We start from the raw sequence: 22,421 nt of genomic DNA on the forward strand, positions 1-22,421 counted from the left end.
GAGGGGCAATGACTGCTTCACTGCTGTGTTCTGTATACACGTTGTGCGTTTATATTGAGCGCTCCAGCCAATTTCATCTGCTGTAGCAGCTCTTCATTTGTTTTGGAGGCAGTACCAAGGGTGTAAACGCACAGATTTATAACCAATATATCTACTCCAGAAATTAACTCTATGAACATGGAAAACAGTGATAGATTGACCTCTTAACCTTTACGCTGAGGAGCAAATTCAATACAACTTTTAGGGGACCAAGCGAAACATGATTATGTATTTCTGCTCAGCTAGCAACACTGGACATCAACCAAATGGCATATGCTAATAACTTTTCATTACTGTCTACTTTCTATGTATAACAGTTCTATCTCATAACGTATTAAACCGGACTGTTAGACAGATCGTAAACTAATGAACACGGAGAATGCGAGCACTGTGTTGCACTGGCTGGCGTTCTCAGCACCGTCAAAATAAAGGACCGCCACCCCGTCAAAACAAGTCACAACAACAAGCGCGGCTTACGTCACTTCAGAGTTCCTACTGGTGGTGCGAATGCAACCAGGAAAACGTTCCTAAGGGAACCATTAGTTCTCGGGGTACCACCCTGGTGGCTAGTTCCAAGAACTAAGTTCCTAGAATTACCCAGTGCGAAAGTCCCTTATGCTACGCCCTGTTCTTGGTGAGAGGTGGTTTTGACTAGATCGTATAGCTGATAAACGACATTCATATGCACTGAACTGCTGTGTGTGCAAATGCATTATGCTGAATATTGATGTCGTCAATTCAATGCCAGCGAGGCTGTCATCAGTTCTTTATTGACTTACTGAGTACTGTTGTGCACCAGCATTTGATGCCGCTCCGATTTTGTATGCCTGTTCAGAGCAATGCTTGGCTTGCATGAGTTTATATGGGCACGCTTACAGTTGATTGATGCTAAGGGCATCGGCGCCACCCCAGTACACTTGCTAGTTGCATGGCTTCCACTAGGTTCACTGGCTAGCATGTGACATATTGCTCTTGTGCTTAATGTAAGTGTTGGCATGTTTTTAATTTAAGCAATTAGTTTAATTGCATATTTATATTAATTTAATTACTTAAATATGAAGGCCTATGGGAGAGAATACTAAACTATAATTAGCGTTTTCATGATATATTGCCTATTCCGCATCTCAAGCGCAAGCATAAAGCTTGCCACAAAGAACCGGCAAAATTAATGATTATGCATGAGACATTTGAATTGTTTATTAATAAACTATTGTTTTCTGTATCAGTGTCGGCTGCAAAGATAAAGTTGACGATGCTGACTCGCCATCTTCGCAGTGAATGCACACTTGCTACGAATTAACCTACATAAGCAGAGAGTAGCCCATTTCTTTTCGTTTCGAATTGTTTTGTTTAAAAGTAGACGTTTTAAGCTTTCTATAGATATATTTTTCAGGTCTGTGAGGCAAGTTTAGACCATATTACGTTAGGTAATGAGAGACGTTTGCGTGATGCATTCGTTGCAGACGTGCACGTTTATGCATTTGTTAGCCAGCTAAGCTGCATATTTAAAGCTAGTGGTGTTATACCAGGTTGACCAATTATGTTCATGTAGCAGAGAAAAGGGTATAAACAAATCAGGAACGCATCTGATTTCATCTTTTTTTATCTCATTGAAATAAGGAACAAAAATATGATCAAATAGATTTGACATGCATTACGATTTGACTACAGTAAGAAATGTAAATTGTAGTTGTAAAAGTAATGACTTGAAAATAATCTTGTAAATCTCTCACTGTACAATGCTATTCTTGTTATGGTGGTGCTTATTTTATATACTTTTTCCGATTTATTGCATATCGGACACCTGTTTCACACAAATTCAAATTTTGTGTTATTTCAAGTGTTTTTGATTCATTTTGGATGTATCTATTTTTATGTTTTTTGGAGTGTTACTTTTTGGTTCAGTTTGGATATCTTTTATTTACTTTAATATTTATTAATGTAGTTAATACAAGTAACAAGCAGGTACCAGGTTGACCAGGTATTTTGTACTGGTACTTCAGAAAGGATGATATCATTAAATTTCAACTGACACCTATCAACTTGGTACCAGAGTATCAGTACTTTTGACAACAATCAGAACTAAATAAAACAAGCTGATAGCGTAATAGCTCCCTGCCTTATACCATATCAAAAAGATTAGTTAGCAAGTTACTGAATTAATGGCCCTCCCCAAATGGCACACTTCATATGCACTTTCAGTCTCGTGGACTAACAATGGCTGCCATGCGCACGCGCGTCCGTTAAGTCCAGTAGGGTGGGTGTCCCATTTTGTCATTATAGGTTTCAGAAGGGTGTTTGCGAGTGCCCCCTTTGCGGTCGATATGCGCCCTCGATGTGCACTTTTGCAGAGTCTGCACTGAAGCGAGCTCCGCAACAGACTTTTTCCCGACAGTCAAAGCGACGTTGCGTCACGAAAGTGCAGACTCAGAGGAAGACCGCGAGTGTTTAGGGTGCCATTTGGGACAGGGAAAATGTAAACAAGGTTAGGTTTAGGTTACCCTAGATTTGTAATTTCTTATTTCTTTATTTAAGTATTTTTTTCAGCGACAACCGATCATATGTTCATTAATAGTTTTTTTGTTGTTGCTTACTCTCGCTTAGAACAAATCCGACCAACTATTAAAGGGATAGTTCGCACAAAATTTTTTATTAGCCCATGATTTTCTCACCCTCAAGTCATCCTAGGAGTATTTGACATTCTTCTTTCAGACGAATACAATCCGAGTTATATTAAAAATGTCCTGGCTCTTCCAAGCTTTATAATGGCAGTGAATGGCTGTTTCTGTTTTGAAGTCCATAAAACTGCATCTTAATATAACTCCGATTGTATTCGTCTGAAATAAGAATGTCATATACACCTGGGATGACTTGAGGTTGAGTAAAACATGGGCTAATTTTCATTTTTGGGTGAACTATCTCTTTAAATCTCTTAACTGTAAAAATAAATAAATAAAAAAGCTCAGACGTGTGCATGAGTCACTGTGTCACTGATATATGTGCTAGAAAACACTAAAAACATTATATGGCTAGATCTTAATCCGGAGGATCACTTATGTCATCATTATACATCATCATCGACCAGTCCTAAAACATGCTATATGGTAAAGCACTAAGGCATTATAGACATAACAATATGCATTTATGTAAAGCTGCTTTGACACAATGTGTATTGTGAAATGAATTTGACTTGACTTGAAATATGACCAGGACATAATATATAATATATAATCACCCACATGCTCTCAAGAACAAAAAGTGTTTTTTTTTTTTTTTTATTAAAGCATTTAACTAACCTTCAAACAAATACTTGTATTCGGATAGGCTGTGTCCCAGGAGCCATTCTTCAATCTGACTTTCCTTGCCTTTCTTCCAGCGCACCTCCCAGAACAAAACCCACAAGACTGAACAGAAGAAGAAGGTCAGCAAAAAGAGGCGGTCCATCAGACCATGTTCAGCCTCCGCTCAGACCTCTGTGAGCTCAGAGTCTGCCTTGACTTCTGCTGTCCTATCTGGTCCTGACCACCTCTCCCATGTCTTCTCCTACCGGGAAAAAGGACAGGATACATACAATTCAGGATTTGTGAACGATATTCGATTGAAATGTACAAACATGAGCAAAGCATTCAGAAAGTATTGGAACCATTTGATTTTTTTTTTTTTTTTTCATATTTTGTTATACTGCAAACTTCTGCTAAAATGCTTTAAATATTTTTTATTCACATCAATGTATAGGCCTACTCCATACGCCATGAAGACAAAGCAAAAAAATTATTTCTTATAACTTTGCAAATTTTATTTAATTTCTAATCTTCTAATCAAATCAAATTTAAAAATCAAAAATCTAATCAAATTTAAAATAAATAAAAAAACAGAAATATTACAATAACACTCCTAACTCAGTACTACGTTGAAGCACCTTTGTCAGTGATTAAAGCCTCAAGTCTTTTTGGGTATGATGTGACAAGCTCTGCACGCCTGGATTTAGGGATTTTCTGTGGAACACAAAAAAGGATATTTTGAAGAACGTTGGGAACCAAACAACATTGGAGTCCATTGACTTCCATTGTATGGACAACAAACAAAACAAAAACAAAACCCAGACATTTCTCAAAACATCTTCTTACAGTTTTGGAATGACATGAGGGTGAGTAAATGATGACATTTTCATTTTTGGGTGAACTATCACTTTAAAGGTATCTCTGTATTTTGCTATGTTCAGTTTTTCTTCTACCAGTACCCCATTCTGCCATAAAACTCAGATTGTTGAAGTGTTGCAGTGATGGTTGTACTTCTGAAAGTTTCTCCCATCTCCATACATGACTAACTGGACTCACCTATATTCTTAAGGTTTGGCTGGGCAGCCAGCTCTAGGAAGAGTCCTGGTTGTTTCAAACTTCTTTCATTTCAGAATTATGAAGGCCACTGTGCACTGGGAACCTTCAATGTGGTAAAAAAAAACAATGTTTTGTATCCTTCTAAAGATCTGTGCCTCGACACAATTCTGCCTCTGAGCTCTGCAGGCAGTTCATTTGACATAGTGGCATAGTTTTTGCTCTGGTATGCCTTTTCAGTTTTTCTTTTAAATAAATTAGCAAAGTTATCACATCACAGATCTGATTTTTGCTTTGTTATTATGGGGTATAAAGTGTAGACTGAAGCGGAAAAATAAAGCAATTCAGCATAACATTGCAACAACAAAATGTAGAGAGAAAAAAATGAAGAGGTCTGAATACTTTCTGAAAGCAGTGAAGTTGTTACAGCAGTTGGGAAACAGGACTGTGATCTAGACATTTGAAAAAAGCATTCTGCAACTCAACTAAAAGATTTAAAGGGATAATTATTATTTTGTGTTGTGTTTTAAAGATATTATAACTTTCGAGATGAGCATGTAATAATTTTGAGATGAGCAATCAGTAATTTAAGAATACATTAACAACTTAGCATCCATGCTCATGCCCTTAAAGAGCGCCTGTCTAGTAGAAGGCATATCTACACGTGCACTAGTTTCACCGAGTGACAGGCTTCTGTTAAAAAATGACTGTAGCTCCACCGTTCAAAAGTCATTTTGGTCTTTAAACATTCAAATATAAATATATATATCAGTACAGGCTTTAATATTATGCAGTATTTGTGCATACTAGTGAAGCAAAATACAGAGACAAACGTCCTTGAAATTTTTAGTGTGTGTTGCCTAATGAAATAACAATCCAACCATGCATATCTTAAAGTATCACCGTGGCATAACAGAAAATATGCGACGCAAAATAATAAGCAATGTCATTCATAGAGCCAACACTGACATACAAAGTAAACAACAAACCTAGACGTACTGTATGAGTTCATATAGCAATTCATATTTAGCGAAGAGCTGCAGTATTGTCTTCTAGATATTTACCTTGATGGATGTCACTGAGAACCGGAAACACCGCAGTATCTAGCGCAAGAAATGACGTAGGAAATGGCGCAGCGTAAGTAAAATCAGAGAATGTCTAATAGGAAGAGAATTGGCACTCTCTGCTTACTTCCGGGTTCTGGATTGGTTGCAGTAACACGTCTCTGTCGCGAGCGAGTGCAGAATGAATGGAGGTCTATGGCGAAAAACCCTCAAAACCCACTTTTCTCAGGATATAATTTTTTGTCTAGTAATTTGAATGTTGTATTCGAAAGAAGATGCAAATAAATTACACATTGCTGGGTGTTAGATTTTTTTAGAGTCACTTATTTGGTTTAAAAAGTCTTTTAAAATGTCAATGACGTCAGAATGCTGACGTCATTAGCAGAATGCTAGCGTGTTATGGGCAACAACAACTCAACCTGTAAGAAATAGAAAATAAATAAGTACTCGTTCATTCAACTTTCGACCTATAACACATGTTGAACTTGCAAAACCTACAATAAAATCTGAGATTTCTCAATGGCAATCGGGTGAAAGAGACACATTTAGCCGTCTAGCCCCATTGACTCCCATTCAGTCTGCACTCGCTCGCGATCACCCCCAGTGGAATTCTAATGGAACTGCAACCAAACTCAATACAATGGGGCTGAATAGGGAGTGCCAAGGCTCTCCGTAGACGGGCTCTGGTAAAATGTGGATTGTGTCGCATAATAATGACGTCGAAATACTCTTTGTCGCAAAGTTTAACACACGAGGGCTAGAGAGTGAAAATCTCGAGCATATTCTGCCGTCATGGTAAAATTAAACGTTTATCTCAACAATGTTCAACAGCGTTTGTTAGATAATGTACATAATCGCTTTATTACCTTTTTGGTTGAATGACAACTTGTGTTTGTGTGAATTAGGGAAAACAGAAGAAAACGAAAAAATATGCTACCATGAAAAGAATGATCAGTTTGAAGGATCAGAGGATGTGAGTATCATTGTTTGTATTATTATTCTTTTATCTATAAGTAAGTGTGTTACAAATAAGGGAATGTAATGTATTAGAAAATCATTGCAAAGTACTTTCATACACATAATAAACAGCCGTTTAGAACACCTCTGTTGAAAAGCGCCTCAGTTAACCAGAAATATTGACTATATATTGCCCAAAATATTGTCTATGATTGGAATTATTGAAATATTGACATAATGTTATTTCTATGTGTTTCTTCAAAATAATAAATTGTTAGTGCATTATTAATATCTTGTGATATACATCCCACCAAGTATTGTATTAAACAGTTATTTTAGGTCTGAACCGTGGTTCATTTTAGTCATCATATGAGTAGTAATCTACCATGATTAGCTGCTACTTGCAGCAGCTTCTTAAAGGCTGAGTTTTATTTTTGTCCCTCTTCCAGACTGTTTCCCACAACCAAAATGCAATATTTGACCAAACTATTATAGCCTTCTTATGTGTTTTATTATGCCACACAATATGCAACTCCATGTTTAGATTACAGTTGTTGATCATGTCGTAGGCATTATAGGTATGGTGGTGGGATACCATAGGTACCGAAGGATTCCTCTATTCTGCCTTCTAAAATTGATCAGATTAATGGTTTCATGTAGACAGATTTTGATGCGCTAGATTTGGGATTTGACATATTGTCTGTCGTCTTATGCTAATTGTGAAGGCAGCATTTTTTTCAGCCATTGATTTAAAGGGTTAGTTCACCCAAAAATGAAAATTACCCCATGATTTACTCGCCCTCAAGCCATCCTAGGTGTATATGACGTTCGTCTTTCAGACGAAGTCCTGAAGTGCTCCACACGGCTCTGGGGTGTTAATAAAGGCCTTCTGAAGCGAAGGGATGTGTTAATTTTATCTAAAAATTACAATTATATATTTATTTTTTTCACTAAAAGAATTTAGTATTTGACTAACCAATTATTTATTTATAATACACACTTTGTGAAATTTCTATCAAAATATTTGAGAATGGAGAATTAAACTGATCTGTTTCAAGAAACAAAAATATTACTTAATTCAAATCAATATTAGTAATATATTTAACACACTCTTAAGAAATTGAGTAAGTTTACTCAATTAAAACAATGCACCCCTCCCCCACCCTCTGACGTGAAGACAACTCAATGGTTGAGTGAGCGCAGGCTGTTTGAACTCTCCAGTCCAGAACACTTCTCTCTTCTCAGCATTGCAGAATTGGTGCATTTCCTCTGTGAAATTCAGGTTTGTGTATGTTTTATTTTATCTATAAAATCATTACTGTGACATTTTATTTAATGCAAAACAACATACAGAGGCGTAATGTAAAGCCTAAACGAGAGTCGCACCTATCTTTTCGCGTGATTGAAATACCTTGCATAAAACACCAAAACACACAACTTTATTCCTAATGATAATGAATATAATTAATTTGGATGATAAAATGTCCTCAGAACAGTGCACTGTTTGTTTATTGGCAGGTTATGGAGTCAGTCACTTGTAGGGTTGCAAAATTATGGGAATTTTCAAAGATGGAAACTTTCCATGGGAATTAATGGGAATTTAAGGGAATTAACAGGAATTTATGGGAATAAACTGTGAATTTTCAAATTTGAAGGTTGGCTCTTCATAGGGAACTTAAATATTGTAACCGTCCTTCAGAGAACACTCAGAAGGGCGCATCACTAATAAATTTATAAGGGAGGACTTCATTGACTATTATAGATTTAACCAGACTCAGAAACACACAAACCACGTACAAATACCCATGTAATTGCAAAAGTGTTTATATCAATTAAGTCACACAAGATTACCAAAACAGTGAATCAACAATTGAAGATATACAAGAACCGAGCTTATCTGATCATTGTCCATAGAATGTCTTTCCTTGACAGGTCTTTATGCAAAATACAAATGAAGATAGAGGTTTGTCAAACCAAGAAGGAGCAAGTAGTTCAGTAGTTCATCTCATATCTTAGCTTCCGTCAAACCAAGCTTCAGTTTAGGGTACGTTGCAAAATGATGTCCTTGTTCGACTCAAACCTCCAGATCTCAGTCTGATTCAATTAATCCAAGGATGCTATTGGCATAATTAAGCAGAATCCCCACCAGGAATATTACAGCATAGGAATGGAGGAATCTTCATTCTAACTTTGTGGAGGCATATACGAAAAGTCCTTCTAAATAAAAACATACAAGCTAACATTAACACCAAACATATTACATGAAAATGACGTAACCCAGCAAAAACAATAACACAAAATTAACAACACTTACTTGGATGAGCTTAAAACCACAGTTTCTCAATCCGGACTACACATAAGGTTAACAGAAGGAGGCCATGCTTCTCTTTAACCAAACATACCCTACTCTTCTTCTCCCTGTCTTTTATTCAGAGGAAAAGTAAACTGGAGAGCCCCCTAGAGCATGGTAGAGGTACCACAGCTCAAAACCAAAGTAACTGCTCTAAAGGCTGTTACAATATAGTTGAGGAAAGAATATTTTAGCATAATCTTGACTAAAACAAACAGATGCCATTCAAATACACTTGAATATCCATGCCATTCCTCAATCACATGCACATAGCACACTGCTTACTGCATGGCTATTGAGACCACACCCCCTACTGGCACTGTGCATGCCTCCATCACATGTACAGAAACCCAAAGCACAAGACTATTGAAGGCACACATTTGAGCCTGTGGACTAAACAAAGTGAAGTAAGTTTTGATGATATTATGGGGAAATATATTTATTAAATGCTTAAATTGCAAATATCACATACAAATGTATTCATCTAGTAGATAGCAAGCTGATAAGTTAGATGCTAAATAAGCTAGCATAACTTTATTTACCACATAAGTAGGGCTGGGCGGTATGACGGTATATATCGTTACCGCGGAAGAAAATGTCAACCGTAACAGATTTTTTTTTTTCATGTATACCGCACATGCTCGCAACGGGGCTTACTTGACAACAAGTTCATATATCAATATTCTAACGATTAGAAATAACCTTAAATAATGTATCTATCCGTCTCTTATGTGTACAGTTACTTTCAGAGTGGACGCGCAAGCGGTTGCCGTGGTAATGAATATTTCCAAAATTCCCCAGCTTAACTTCCCATGGAAATTTACCGGAAATTTTCCGCCCCTTTGCAACCCTAGTCGCTTGCAGTATCTTTCGTAAATGAGTGAAACGCAGGAGGGCGGTCTGAAGTTTGAAGTTCACCCGCAGAGCACGAGTCTGTCTCCGGCACGAGAACCAGCGCTGATCTGGTGGAAATTGGATAACAGACCGGTTGATTACACTTGAATTAGGCTACCTGAATCTGTTTACACCTGGCCACTTCATGCGTTTTCTCAGATCGGATTGCTATCCGATCGTAAAAAGACCAGGTGTAAATGCCCTCCGAAACCCATTCGAGACGGATTTGAATCCGATTGCTCAAACCACTTCAGGAGGTGGTCTGAGCCGCATTCTTGACGAAACTGGACAAGTGTAAATGCATCTGGTTGTTGAAACCACATATGTAAATTGTACTCCTCCCAAAAATGCTAAAAAAATAAACGTGTGAGAGCGTGTTATATGCTATATGTAATGTTATAGCCAGATATGACGACGCTACTGGAATACTCATCACCGCAGATGAGCATCTATTCATTAAGCCAACGTGCAAACTATCGCAAATCAAAGTGAAAGTAAGTCGCAGATGCTTGACACACAATCATCATCATTAAAAGTAAAGAAACGAAATGATCTTACCAGGGCTGTTGCCGCTCTCTCTTATTGCGGTCTTTGATTTTCAAATTTTAGCTGATGATCAATAAAATGCAGCTCATATCTGTTGCTTTCGGTGACGTGCACTCCATTAAATCTGCATATAGCGCGGGAATTGAAGATCGGATTTAAATCCGTTTCGCAAAAACACATTTATGTGACCAGGTGTAAATGGAATCGTTTTGATAAATCAGATAGCTATCCGATCTGAGAAAACGCATGAAGTGGCCAGGTGTAAACAGCCCCTATATGTTTCATTTTTACTTCTAAAATGTTTGTTTGAGTTTAAATGTAGCAATATTGTATACATTTTAAAAAAGTGTAAAATATGCTGTATTGCTGTACTCATCGACAATAAAGGCCATGTCATGTATATTGGTGGTTGTATGGAATACTATTTTACAAATGTTTAGAGGAAATAAAAAAAGTTAATATTACTCATTAATAAAAACAATTAATATTACTCATAAATATTAAATTTAAATGTTAAATTATTTCTACTCAATTTTATTTGTTAAAGCTCCACTATGTAGGGATTTTGTAATAAAATTTCCAAAAATAACTTGCACAGTGTGATATATTTCCTCCAGTTATGTACTTACAATATCTCAAAAGTCTCCAAAGATTTTTTATTTCAGAGAAATTCCGATTTTAAATAACTGGCCGTCCCGGAAAAGAAATGTCGCGCCTCAGTGACGCAATGTCCGCTCTCTCTATCCTTCTTTCCGGTGTGGACCATGTGATAGGATATTCCACCACACCGGATTTTTTTTTTTTTTTTTTTACAACTTTATTGAGGTTTTTTTCTTATCACAATAAACAATAAAGACATCTGACAAAGAATAAAAAAAGGAATAAAATAAAAAATATGACCCACATCACCGGAATATCGCATGGTAAAATGCGGAAGTGGTGGTTAAAGCGTTATAGCCATAGACTGTATGGTTATAGCTGTTATGGATCACGAACTCTTTGGCGAGTATTGAAGTGCCAACAAAACGAAAGCGTCCATATTCGGATACACGCGGAGTCACGGACTGTGTGACAAACGGAGGAATAAAACCCGGATAAATATCGGCAGGCGTTTTCGAGATGGAGAGAGCTGCGCGTCTGGACTTGTCAGAGACTCTCTCGCGAGTGTATTGAGACAGGAAAGACATGCAACTGTCAATAATAGCACTTATAAACAAAGTTATATTGCTCTTTGTACTTTGGTAAGGCTTTTTATCACGTGTGGTGACCGAGATTATGGCAGTACAATTACAATCGGAGATGATGTTAAAAAAAATATTTAGTCATTACTTGCAAATGTTCGTTCAAATTTACTTTTAGATATTGGTTTGAACACGTTACACAACACGGCATTAACCATAAAAAACGTAAAACTGCACAACATTAACCAAACAAATCATTTGACAAATAGCTGTATGTTGTAACGGGATAGCCTAATATAGCATAACATTTCACGTCCCTTGCAGTTCATTAATTATGATGACATAAAATAATACGATAAGACATACAGGTAATACAAAAACGAATAAATTACCTCATCCGTGATCATGATTCATTAATTCCATTTAGATACATCGCTAGATGGTGAAAACGCATTATAAACCACATCTCCCATCGTCACCTCCTTCATAGCGTCATCAAGCTTCGCCTTTGTTATTGTTGGAAACTGCGCCCTCTTGTGGTCAAATACCAAAGTCACATACTGGAGCTTTAATGTACCAGATGCAGTTACTCAGATTTAATTCTTTTTTTTTTTTTTTTACTTGCATTTACTCAATTCATACAGTAGTTCATTGATTTCACAGCTTTGAACTTTACTAAAAAATTTTGTGTAAAAATGTTTCACCAAAAAAATGAAAGTAAATCATAGTTAAACTTTTTAGAGGGTAGGAGTACAGAGAATAGTGCAGGAGAATAGAGCAAGCTTTGACGCCTCTTGCGGTTCAAACAAATAGGGATGGGCAACAAACTCAAGCTCCTCCGACATTTCTCTTTAAAAATTCTCGTTTAGACTTCCAATTCGTTAATGGTGTTTTGTTTTGCTCTATTCTCTGCACTCCCGCATTCGTCCATGCGTCAGGTCAAGTGTTATTAATCGTAAATCGATGCGTCTGCCGGAAGCTAGTTATTTTAGTTGATAAAGTTTTAAATATGGATATTTTTCTTACACGATTGCATCGCTTCGCTTCAGAAGGCCTTTATTAACCCCACAGAGCTGTGTGGAGCACTTTTATCATGGATGGATGCACTTTTATGGACTAAAACAGAAAGCGGCCATTCACTGCCATTATAAAGCTTGGAAGAGCCAGGACATTTTTTAATATAACTCGGATTGTATTCGTCTGAAAGAAGAATGTCATATACACCTAGGATGACTTGAGGGTGAGTAAGGCATGGGCTAATTTTATTTTTTGGGTGAACTATCACTTTAAGTCAGCATAAAACGGAAATTGTGATCAGAATCCGCGTGAAACGACTTCTCAAATGATGAAAAAAATGAGGGGCAGGACTTTATTTTGAAATCAGAAATTGATTTGATCATTGTCATTCGCTAATTGTTGTGATCGTTTAATGTGAGTGACAGGTTACTGGAGGGGAAGGATTGACAATCGTCTGGCCAGTTGACAACCTCATTGCTCAGCCCACTTTCAGTATACACGTGATCAGAGAAGAGATTTGATTTCATGTTGACTTTAATTTTGTGTGAATTACCTGCATCTGTGCAGCTGTCATTAATGTTGGGCAGTATGCAGCATCTGCAAAAATTTCAAAGCTAACTCCTCTGTAGAATGTCATGTGACTTTTTTTTTATCTATAAAGTAACTGGGCAGCACTGACAAAAGTGAATGTGTATCTCTCGTCTGTCTGCCTGTGCATGTGAGAGACCGATAGAGCAGTAGAAAAAGTGTGTGCTTAATTGCATACCTTAGAATGTCTGTAAACCAATCATAATCAAGCATTCAACAGCACAATGGTGTAATCCTAAAATAAAAACGTATAAATACTGTAAAAACAGTAGATTATCGGCAACAGCATCACTAAACACAGTTCATCACTGTGTTGAACTTTGAACATCTGATAAAAACTTTGCTTGTTTTTTTTGTTTTTTTTTGTTTTTTTGTCTAGAAAAAAACAGGACAGAGCAAAAACACAAAAGAAGAAGAAAGAAGATCCGTCAGCTATTAAAGAACAGGAAGTGTAAGTTTGAATTCTCTCTAATATTGTGTTTGTTACCTTTTAGAGTTTGCCATACATCAAATGAAATTTAAATCTGCTTATGTGAATGGCATGACATAACAACATTGGCTCACAATATAGACCAGAATAATGTATCTATTAAAAATTGTCTTCAAATGTAGGCTAGCTGTTAGTGAAAATTAGGTTTAGGGACTTAAGGAAAGGTAATCAATGCAATTCCCAGAGGTATTTTAACCCAGAGATAACTTTAATGAAACTGTCCAGTAAATGTAGCTACAGTATCGGTAGATACATCCAAGTTATTTGTGATAAATGAAAATTTTGCAAAACTTCAAGTGAAAACACGTCGCCTTTTAGAACACATCATCTTTTACTGTGTCTGGTACTCATCTGGTACTCATCTGCTATAATGGTTTAAAGAAAACACGTGTCATTAGATTAAAAGTAACTAAAATAATAATAATAATACGTTTAAAATTAGGACTTCTAGAATTTTTAAGTGCTGGATGTTCTTTAGGGATCACACTCACACATACAAAAATGTATATTCTTAAATTAAAAAATTATGGCTTTTAGGGTTTAATTTATGTATTTACATTTAGAAATGTACACTTTACACTTTTAAAATCAGGCTAACTCATGCAGGTTTTCCAAGACTGTGGAACACACCTTTTCAAAGGTAACACAGGGCTCCAGACTGCGACCAAATGGTCGCATTTTGCGACCAAAATTTGAGAGTGTGCGACTAAATTTTACATCCAGTCGCACATGTGTGACCAGTAAATTTCATCTCGTTCAAAGTGGGCGACAACCGACGTCGCGTCTGCGATGCTTTGTTTACGACATCACGACAAGAAGACTAGCATGTTTAATTTTTTAACGGTCCTCCATGAAGGGTTCCGAGTGAATGAGTGTGTGTGTGCGCGCGAGTGAGTGAATGAGTGTGTGTGTGTGTGTGCGCCCGCGCGCAAGTGACGGTGCGTGTCCACTGGCGCGTTGCGAGCGGAGCGGAGCGAGCGTTTTCAATTCATTCCTATGGAAGTTGAGCTTCACGCTCGCGCAGTGCATTTTGGGATCGCCAGCGGACCGGAGAAAGCGTTGAGAGCGACCGAGAATGTCAAAAAGGTAGTTTTTGACTTTATGCAAATATCAAGCGAAAAACGCGGTCGGCAGCCAATTGCTGTGAGGTTCGGGATGTGACGTCTGTTCTGAGAGTTTAAAAATATGCAAATTGTGCCGGAGTTTATGCTGGATTTAGTGCGTAAATCATTTTGTTTAAAAATTAGACGCTTTGCAGTTGTTATATATGTTAAAGATTTTATTTTGGATGTGTTCATTGTGATTATATTGGCTGGGTTAATAAAAGTTTATAAAATTGAAAGGATATCTTTGCTTGGTGCATTTGGAAACAAAGCTTGCCTATTTCTAAATGTAATGGCGTGCATCTCTGATGATTATATTGTCCGTGTGTTGTAAAAAACATAGATTAAACACACTCGCAACAGACACACCCCAAAGCGGAGACGTTACAGCGTTACCAGCGGCACTGAGCGGACTTTTGCCGCTGTAGTGGACACGCACCGTGAGTGAGTGAGTGAGCGAGCGAGCGAGCGAGAGAGAGTGAGAGAGTGTGTGCGCGAGTGAGTGAGTGAGTGTGTGCGTGCGTTAGTCTATGTGCGTGTATGTGAGTGCGTGTGTACATGTGCGAGTGAATATGTGTGTGAGACGGCTCGAGATGACTGGTCGTAAAGCAATGTGTAGTCTGACAATGTTTCTTGTCCAGGACAGGACAAGATTTTTAGGAGTCGAAATCGTGTAATCTGATACATTGACTATAGTAACAGACAAAAAAATTGCGTATTCTGAACCAGGCATAACTATAACTATGGTATATGTGGTTATGAAAGTAGCCTACACATCTTTTTACAGCACTTCAAAACTATATCCTATTAAAATGTTGTTGTTTTTAATGTGTCGACCAAAACATTTTTGTTCATCCTTTAAAGATTGTCTCTATTTATAAAACTGAAAGTTTCAAGAAGTAGGAAAACTCACACTTATTTTTTTTTAAAAGAAGACTAAATTACCATTGTAAACAGCTGCTGAGGGTGCTTATTGGCTATTTTCACTCCCTAATATCTATTTTGTCACTCATTTTGCTTTTGAAATAATATTAAGACATTATGAAGGATAATAATTAAATTTAACTTTATCTATACACCACAAATTTAGCTCAGTGCTTTGTCATCCCACAGTGCTACCAAATACTTTCTGTAGAACTTAGAGCCGCGGCCCTCAGATGTTAGTCTGGAGCCCTGTGATCTTAAAATAAAACTGCACCATAATTTCTGTACGCTTAATCTATTTATTATCAAAGCATTTGTCTGTAATAGTTATTTAGGGGGAAAATGTGAAGGTGTGCCCCTAAATTTTCTGCTTGCGCTCCTAAAATTTTAAGTCAGGGGCTACAGCGCTCCTAATAAAAAAAGTTAGTCTGGAGCCCTGTAACAAACAGTTGTTGAGGGTGTGAATTCAAAAGTTAGATGTATCTTGATTTTTAGTTGTTTTACTAAAAACAACTATTGCTTTTATTTTATTGCTTGTTTTTGTCTTATTTTAAAACTTTTAAGTGATCTTAAGGCCCTCTTTTGAAGTTTGCTAATGCCCCCGAGTGGCCCCACTGGTTAAGAACAACTGCACTTATCAACTCTGAACAGTCCATTTTAGTTAGGACTGTCTCTTCATGGCGAACTTCATCGCAGAGCTTCCATATACAGTAACTTATTTTTATTTGTAAAAAGTGTCTCATTACAAAATAAATCCTTACAAATGTGTCATTACAAATCTGGTGAAATGCTGTAATCATCTGCCCATAAAAATGCTGGAAATTATGCGAATGTGAAAATAAAGCGTAATTTGTGTCCCTACGTGCTTTAAATAATGCATCGCAAACAGACTTAAAGGCACGCTATGCAGCTTCCGTTTTTCTCAAACAGCGACCCCTAGAGTCGCTGTGGAGTACTTGTATTTAACGTTACTGTCGTAAATACCATTCACGCAGAGCCGTCTCTGCACTCTTCTGACCGTGCTTTCTTCATCGACTCTGCCATGATTCACGTCTGAAATGCCTGCTAGTGTCTTCCATAGAGGCTGCTTCAAATGTTGTTGATGCATGTGACGTCGTGCCGTAAAGCAAGTCGTGATTCTCGCGCAATTTGGCGGGGCACAACCTCTCAAACTTGCATTGCTGATTTTGCCAGCACGCCCCCCCCCCCCTGCTTTGCTATTGGGATGATTCTCCATACTATGAGTTAATTTACCATCAAAAGGATTTCGAAGCTGTTATATTAAGGTACAAATAGGGCTGCACGACTAATCGCAATTTACATGTAATCGCACTTAAATCGAGATGGCTTATCACGATTTTCAAATCGCAAAGGCTGCGATTATTTTTTTTTTATGCGCAGTTTGTCATTGATGTACGGCTCTGTAAACGCTGCTCCATCTGAAAGCACTGCGAGTTTGAGTCACTTATAACGTGCATTTGAAAAAAAAACAAGCGTCAAACATCTTTCCAAAACATGAGAAGCATTTATGAACCTCTTTTTAATAACATGCAACATTTAATAACATGCATTTACTCCAAACTCACTTCATAACGACAGCTAAGCTCCTCCTTCTGTGAGATGATGTGCTTCTTACACAGAATAAGGCAGTCGTGTATTTATAAGTCATGTTTAATCCAAGCGTTTCAATCTTATGTTTATTCAGCTACAGCGATAGGGATTTCCTGGAATGATGCGCATTATTGTACTTCTGCGGCGGGGCATATTTAGCGTGTTTGCGTGAGAGCGCCCTCTGGCAGTAAATGGGGCAGTATTTACTACCAGTCAGCCGCACTCCACTGACAAGCTACGTAGGGCTGTGTTGAAAAAATCGATTCACCGATTCTGAATCGATTTTCATATTCATTTCTAAAGATCGATCCGTAACTCAGAGGATCGATTTTCCCCGTGAACTTTAACTTGCCGCGTCATTGAATTCCCGCATGCGCGTGAGGTGGAAGGACATTAAAACAACGTCAGTAACGTTAAGCAAGCGGTTGCTTTGAAAACTCCAGAAACGCTCAAAGCTGCGATCTGGCACCATTTCGGGTTCAGAAGCAATGCAGAGAACGAGCTTGACAAAAGCAAAGGTTTTCTAAAGGTTTTGTAAGTTCAAATTTTATTTACATTCTGTGTAGAGATGCGCGGTTGGCGGTTACAGCCGCGGACTCCGCGGATAAACCGTGGATCGGGCGGATGACGTGACGAAAAATTATATTTTAATTAAATTCGGATGGGTGGCGGGCGGTTAACCAATCAAATAAAAAATATATGCATACATTAAGTGGATGGCGGGCGGGTGCGGTTTTGAAAATTGGTCAAAAACGTTGGTGCGGACGGATGAGTTTTGTGATGCGGTTGAAGTAATAGCCCATCCGCACATCTCTACTGTGTAATGTTGTCTGTTACTGTGAAGCCAGTAACCAACAATCTGTTTACATTTGCACTGGCTTAGAACAAATGTGTTCTAAATGTTGATCATTAAAATAAAAAATAAAGGTGCATTTGCATCTGAACTGTAGCAGCTTTTTGGAAAATTCTTAATGTCATTTTTAATAATACATCAGGTTCGCGTCTAAATAATCGGTCTACTGCTGCTGATATACCTCTGCGTCCTCGGTCGTCTACACCAGTGCAAGTTTGTGAAAGCAGTTGTATCAACACTCTGGAAGGGGGATTGTTCTTTACAACCACCAATACTCCATTAATTTGCAGTTGAATGTCTATAATAATAGTATCAATATGTTGCATAACTACAGTCCTGTAATTCAGGTAACAGCTGGAAAAAAATGCTTTTTTCTAAAACCATTATCTAAATCTCGAAGATCGGATCGAATCGAATCGGATCGAATCGAATGATAATCGATTCAAGATCTTGAGAATCGGAATCGAATCGATTCTTGAAATTTGAATCGAAACCCAGCCCTAAAGCTACGCACAAAATAATCGCAGCCTTTGCCAAATCGCGTGCGATTTTATTGCGATTAATCGCGCAGCCCTAGGTACAAATCTTGCATAGTGTGCCTTTAAAAGGTAACAGAATTTGTTTGTATTTGCTGCATTCTCGTTCTCTGCCGTGTTTTAGTAAAAGTATCCTCTATTTTGCTGTTCACTGTGTTTTTGACACGGTTGTTAAAATAACCAGATCATCTGCATCACTTAATGTGGCTCTTAAGCAGGAGAGAAGCAAAGCCCACGGAATGGAAAGGGCTTGAATGAAGCGTGCTTGGCTCTAGATAAAAATATTAGAGGATATAGCGCCGAAAGATCATTACCATAAACAACCCTGAGTGCTTGAGTGTGTACAGCTCTGTTGTTTTGACACGCTGCTCACTTTAAACGGTAGAAACAGTAAAATGGTGCTACCTTTGTCATTGTTTCGTGGTCCGGTTCGAACCAAGCCAGGGACCGGAACTGAACCACAGTCTGCTATTTGAGGACCTGCCATCGGCTTTCAGAGCTGATTATAAGAAAAGTATAGGTGTTAAAAGGATACTTCACCTCTGGAAAGATGAATGTGTATTTAAAATAGGTCATTTATGTAGAAGAAATGTGAAGAATTTTTTTAATTTGGAGCTTTCTAGACTGAGAAAAGCCAGAAAATGTATTTTTGGCTTATGTGGATGAAAGACAACAACTCCCAGAATGCACTTGCTTCACTGCCCTAGGAGGCCACGCCTATCGGTTAGAGAGCGCAGTTGAAAACAACAAGGTTAGGCTACCAGTGAGTCTCCGTGACGAGTCTGCCTGGGATTTCGAGATCGCCCAAAATGTCCGGGATTCGGCTTTTGCGTTCTACAGTCGCCATTCATCATGTTTACTGTGGCGAGCAGGACGAGGCTGACGGCCGCGGGAGAACGGCGCGAGGCCGGTGGCGTCATTACTGAGACGCGTCGGTCTCGTATCTCTCACGGAGGTGCGGGAATTTTCTTAGCAATGTTAAAACGCACATCAACCGATCAATTGTTTAGCGTTCATGTAAACACTACATTCAGATTCACCAATCGGAATGAATTCAGTTAGATTGAAACGAGGTGTGCATGTAAACAATGAATGGCGACCGCAGAAAGCAAAAGCTGAATCCCGGACATTTTGAACGATCTCGCCCGCCGGACAAGTCCGGGAAAAGGAGGATGGTAACCCCTACTACTCAGCTTTCTTCACAGAACAAGAGCCTGCAAGCTTAGCTTCCAAAGAAAGACGGCTGACTGTGTGTACATTCTGTGAGTGAGATCCCACCCTCTATGGGCGAGTTGAACACGTGCGGAACAGCCCCTACTACTGGCTGTAGTCTTTAGCCTCTGGCCAGAAAATCCTCCGATGACGCAAAATGACGATTTTTGTGTCATCGGAGGATTTTTTCCAGACAAACAATACATAAAGCTCTCCTCTCAGGGGGATATGAGGGTGGAAAGCACGGTAATTTGAAAATGCTACAGGTTTTCTACTAATACAAAGCTTAATGCTAAATCCTGAAGTATCCCTTTAAGTATAAGAGAGAAAGAAAAAAAAACACTGAAATCATTTAATGCCCTCCTCACAAAAGTCATTCAACGTGTGAATGCCAAAGTCTTAAATACAAATGGCTTTTACGGTGGGCACAAACGGTACATAAACAATGATGCCATAGGGGTGTTGTCTTTATATAAAATCGGCCTCCCATTATAATCTTTTTCCATTCATCAAGGGAATGTTCTAGGATTGGTCCATCAGTTTTCAAAAGAGCATTTTGAGACACTTGAAAAGGGGAGATCTTTTAAGTGAACAGAATGGGTTATATTCGTTTCTAGAGCTCGCCATAGAACAGGAGAGTCAGGTTTAACCCAGGTTTTAGCAGTCTTATTTGTAGGGCTGTAATCTCCCAGTCGATTAGTCGATTATTTGGTCGATACGTTCTTGCTCGACCAAAATTCTGATTGGTCGATTTTTTTGCCGCGTTAATTTAATTAGTTTTGCCGCGTTCATTTCATCAGTTTTTACCTATTTTTTTTTTACAGTCTATGGTTTTGCCGCGTTCATTTCATCATGTGGAAAGCACTAAGTACTAATCGGGGTGTTTTCAGAGCACCCCTGTTACACAGGTAACAGTCTGTCTTCAGAACACCCCCCTTGTTTTCACTTCTTTTGGATTAGCCCATCCCACTGGAGAAGAGAGACAGATTGAAGAAAGTAGGCTACTAGAAGGTTTGCTGAATATTATTACTTGATCTGGTTTGTTTAATAAACATTCTTTTTTTATTATAGTGGACGTGCCTTTTGTGTTTAAGAGTAAAAGCTTTAAGTTAATAGTCTATTCGTGTCTCAGCCGCGAAGCTGAGCTCCTATGTTCAGCCTCGCTCTGTGCGAGCTGCAATGAAATTATAGTGTCTGTCAGTTATTATAATACATATGACAAAAACAATTGTCTAAATTATGTTGCATATTCCTCAAAAGTTCTTGTGATGATATCACTAGTTGACAACATAGTACTATTTTCGGAAATCATAGGCTCTGATATTGCGCGCAGATGCACGTGATGCAACGCTGCCAGAGCCAACAGACTCGTGTGTCAGACTCATTTCAGTGCAAAATAATTAGCCTAGGTCAAAAAAACGATTTAATATACTGCAAATAGCCTACTAGTTTTTTGTTTATTTATAATTCATTTAGGCGGACAACAAGGCTACCAAGTACTGCGCACAGTGCGCAGCTAATTAATGTAATGTTTGTTTGTTTTTTACGTCATTTTTAGTCGATTTTTTGTCGAAAATTTCAGGACTTTAGTCGACTAAGATTTTCTTTGGTTGATTACAGCCCTACTTATTTGAAATGGTTGATAAAATTATTTAAAGTCATGAAATGACAAACCCCCATTGAGTTTACTATATTGCATTATGTTGAGTTCTGGGTTTATGCTCATTTCATATTAATTTAGAGATGGCGCATTGAGCTCTTTGAAAAAACAAAAACAAAAAAACATTCAGGGTGTGCTTGCAGCAACATAAAATGAATGATCATTGTAATTCCTATAGAGATATTTATAGTAGTATGTTGAGTGTTTGCATTAGTTATTGTATGTTAGGAGAAATAATCTTTGCCTCAACCCTTTTTTTTCAGAGCAAAGTATCCATCTTGTCTGTTCTTTCAATACAACACCCAGCTTGGACCTCCATATTACATCCTTGTTGATACCAACTTTATCAACTTTTCTATTAAGGCCAAATTAGATGTTGTCCAGTCAATGATGGACTGTCTCTATGCTAAATGTAAGTCCCCACATTCTTTTCTCAGAATTATTTACAATAATGCTAATGTGAAGTGAGTGAATGTATTTTGGATGTGTTGATGACTGTAGGGATTGCTGTGCAGCAACACACAGTTTACAGCATACACTCTGTACACATCCCACACAAGGAATGCAGTTTATAGCATTTGTAAATGTCTATATATATATATATACATATATATATATATATATATATATATATATATATATATATATATATATATATATATATATAGTGAGGAAAATAAGTATTTGAACACCCTGCTATTTTGCAAGTTCTCCCACTTAGAAATCATGGAGGGGTCTGAAATTGTCATCGTAGGTGCATGTCCACTGTGAGAGACATAATCTAAAAAAAAAATCCAGAAATCACAATGTATGATTTTTTAACTATTAATTTGTATGATACAGCTGCAAATAAGTATTTGAACACCTGAGAAAATCAATGTTAATATTTGGTACAGTAGCCTTTGTTTGCAATTACAGAGGTCAAACGTTTCCTGTAGTTTTTCACCAGGTTTGCACACACTGCAGGAGGGATTTTGGCCCACTCCTCCACACAGATCTTCTCTAGATCAGTCCGGTTTCTGGGCTGTCGCAGAGAAACACGGAGTTTGAGCTCCCTCCAAA

At 37.9% G+C, this 22,421-nt stretch overlaps 2 protein-coding genes across 5 annotated transcripts in view; one reads left to right on the top strand and one right to left on the bottom strand.

Moving 5' to 3' along the window:
- The window catches only part of arel1 (apoptosis resistant E3 ubiquitin protein ligase 1), a 71,333-nt gene extending 65,840 nt beyond the window's left edge, over positions 1-5,493 (bottom strand). For 2 of the 4 annotated variants that reach the window (XM_081394404.1, XM_081394401.1), the window contains exons 1-4: positions 5,438-5,493; positions 4,377-4,479; positions 3,959-4,034; positions 3,336-3,582 (exon numbers count right to left, since the gene is read on the bottom strand). In XM_081394404.1, the coding sequence (XP_081250530.1) occupies positions 3,336-3,483 (148 nt within the window). In that variant the 5' untranslated portion in view covers positions 3,484-3,582; positions 3,959-4,034; positions 4,377-4,479; positions 5,438-5,493. Of the gene's footprint in view, positions 1-3,335; positions 3,583-3,958; positions 4,035-4,376; positions 4,480-5,362 lie in introns of all 4 variants that reach the window. The other 2 variants (XM_081394402.1, XM_081394403.1) reach the window with 2 other exon arrangements.
- Positions 5,494-6,111: 618 nt separating this feature from the next.
- fcf1 (FCF1 rRNA-processing protein) overlaps positions 6,112-22,421 on the top strand; it is a 32,931-nt gene continuing 16,621 nt past the window's right edge. The window contains exons 1-4 of the mRNA XM_081393990.1: positions 6,112-6,232; positions 6,343-6,410; positions 13,350-13,421; positions 21,623-21,771. Of these exons, the coding sequence (XP_081250116.1) occupies positions 6,230-6,232; positions 6,343-6,410; positions 13,350-13,421; positions 21,623-21,771 (292 nt within the window). The 5' untranslated portion in view covers positions 6,112-6,229. The remainder of the gene's footprint in view (positions 6,233-6,342; positions 6,411-13,349; positions 13,422-21,622; positions 21,772-22,421) is intronic.

Source organism: Scardinius erythrophthalmus (genome assembly GCF_964197995.2).
Source record: "Scardinius erythrophthalmus genome assembly, chromosome: 19".
Taxonomy (NCBI): Eukaryota; Metazoa; Chordata; class Actinopteri; order Cypriniformes; family Leuciscidae; genus Scardinius; species Scardinius erythrophthalmus.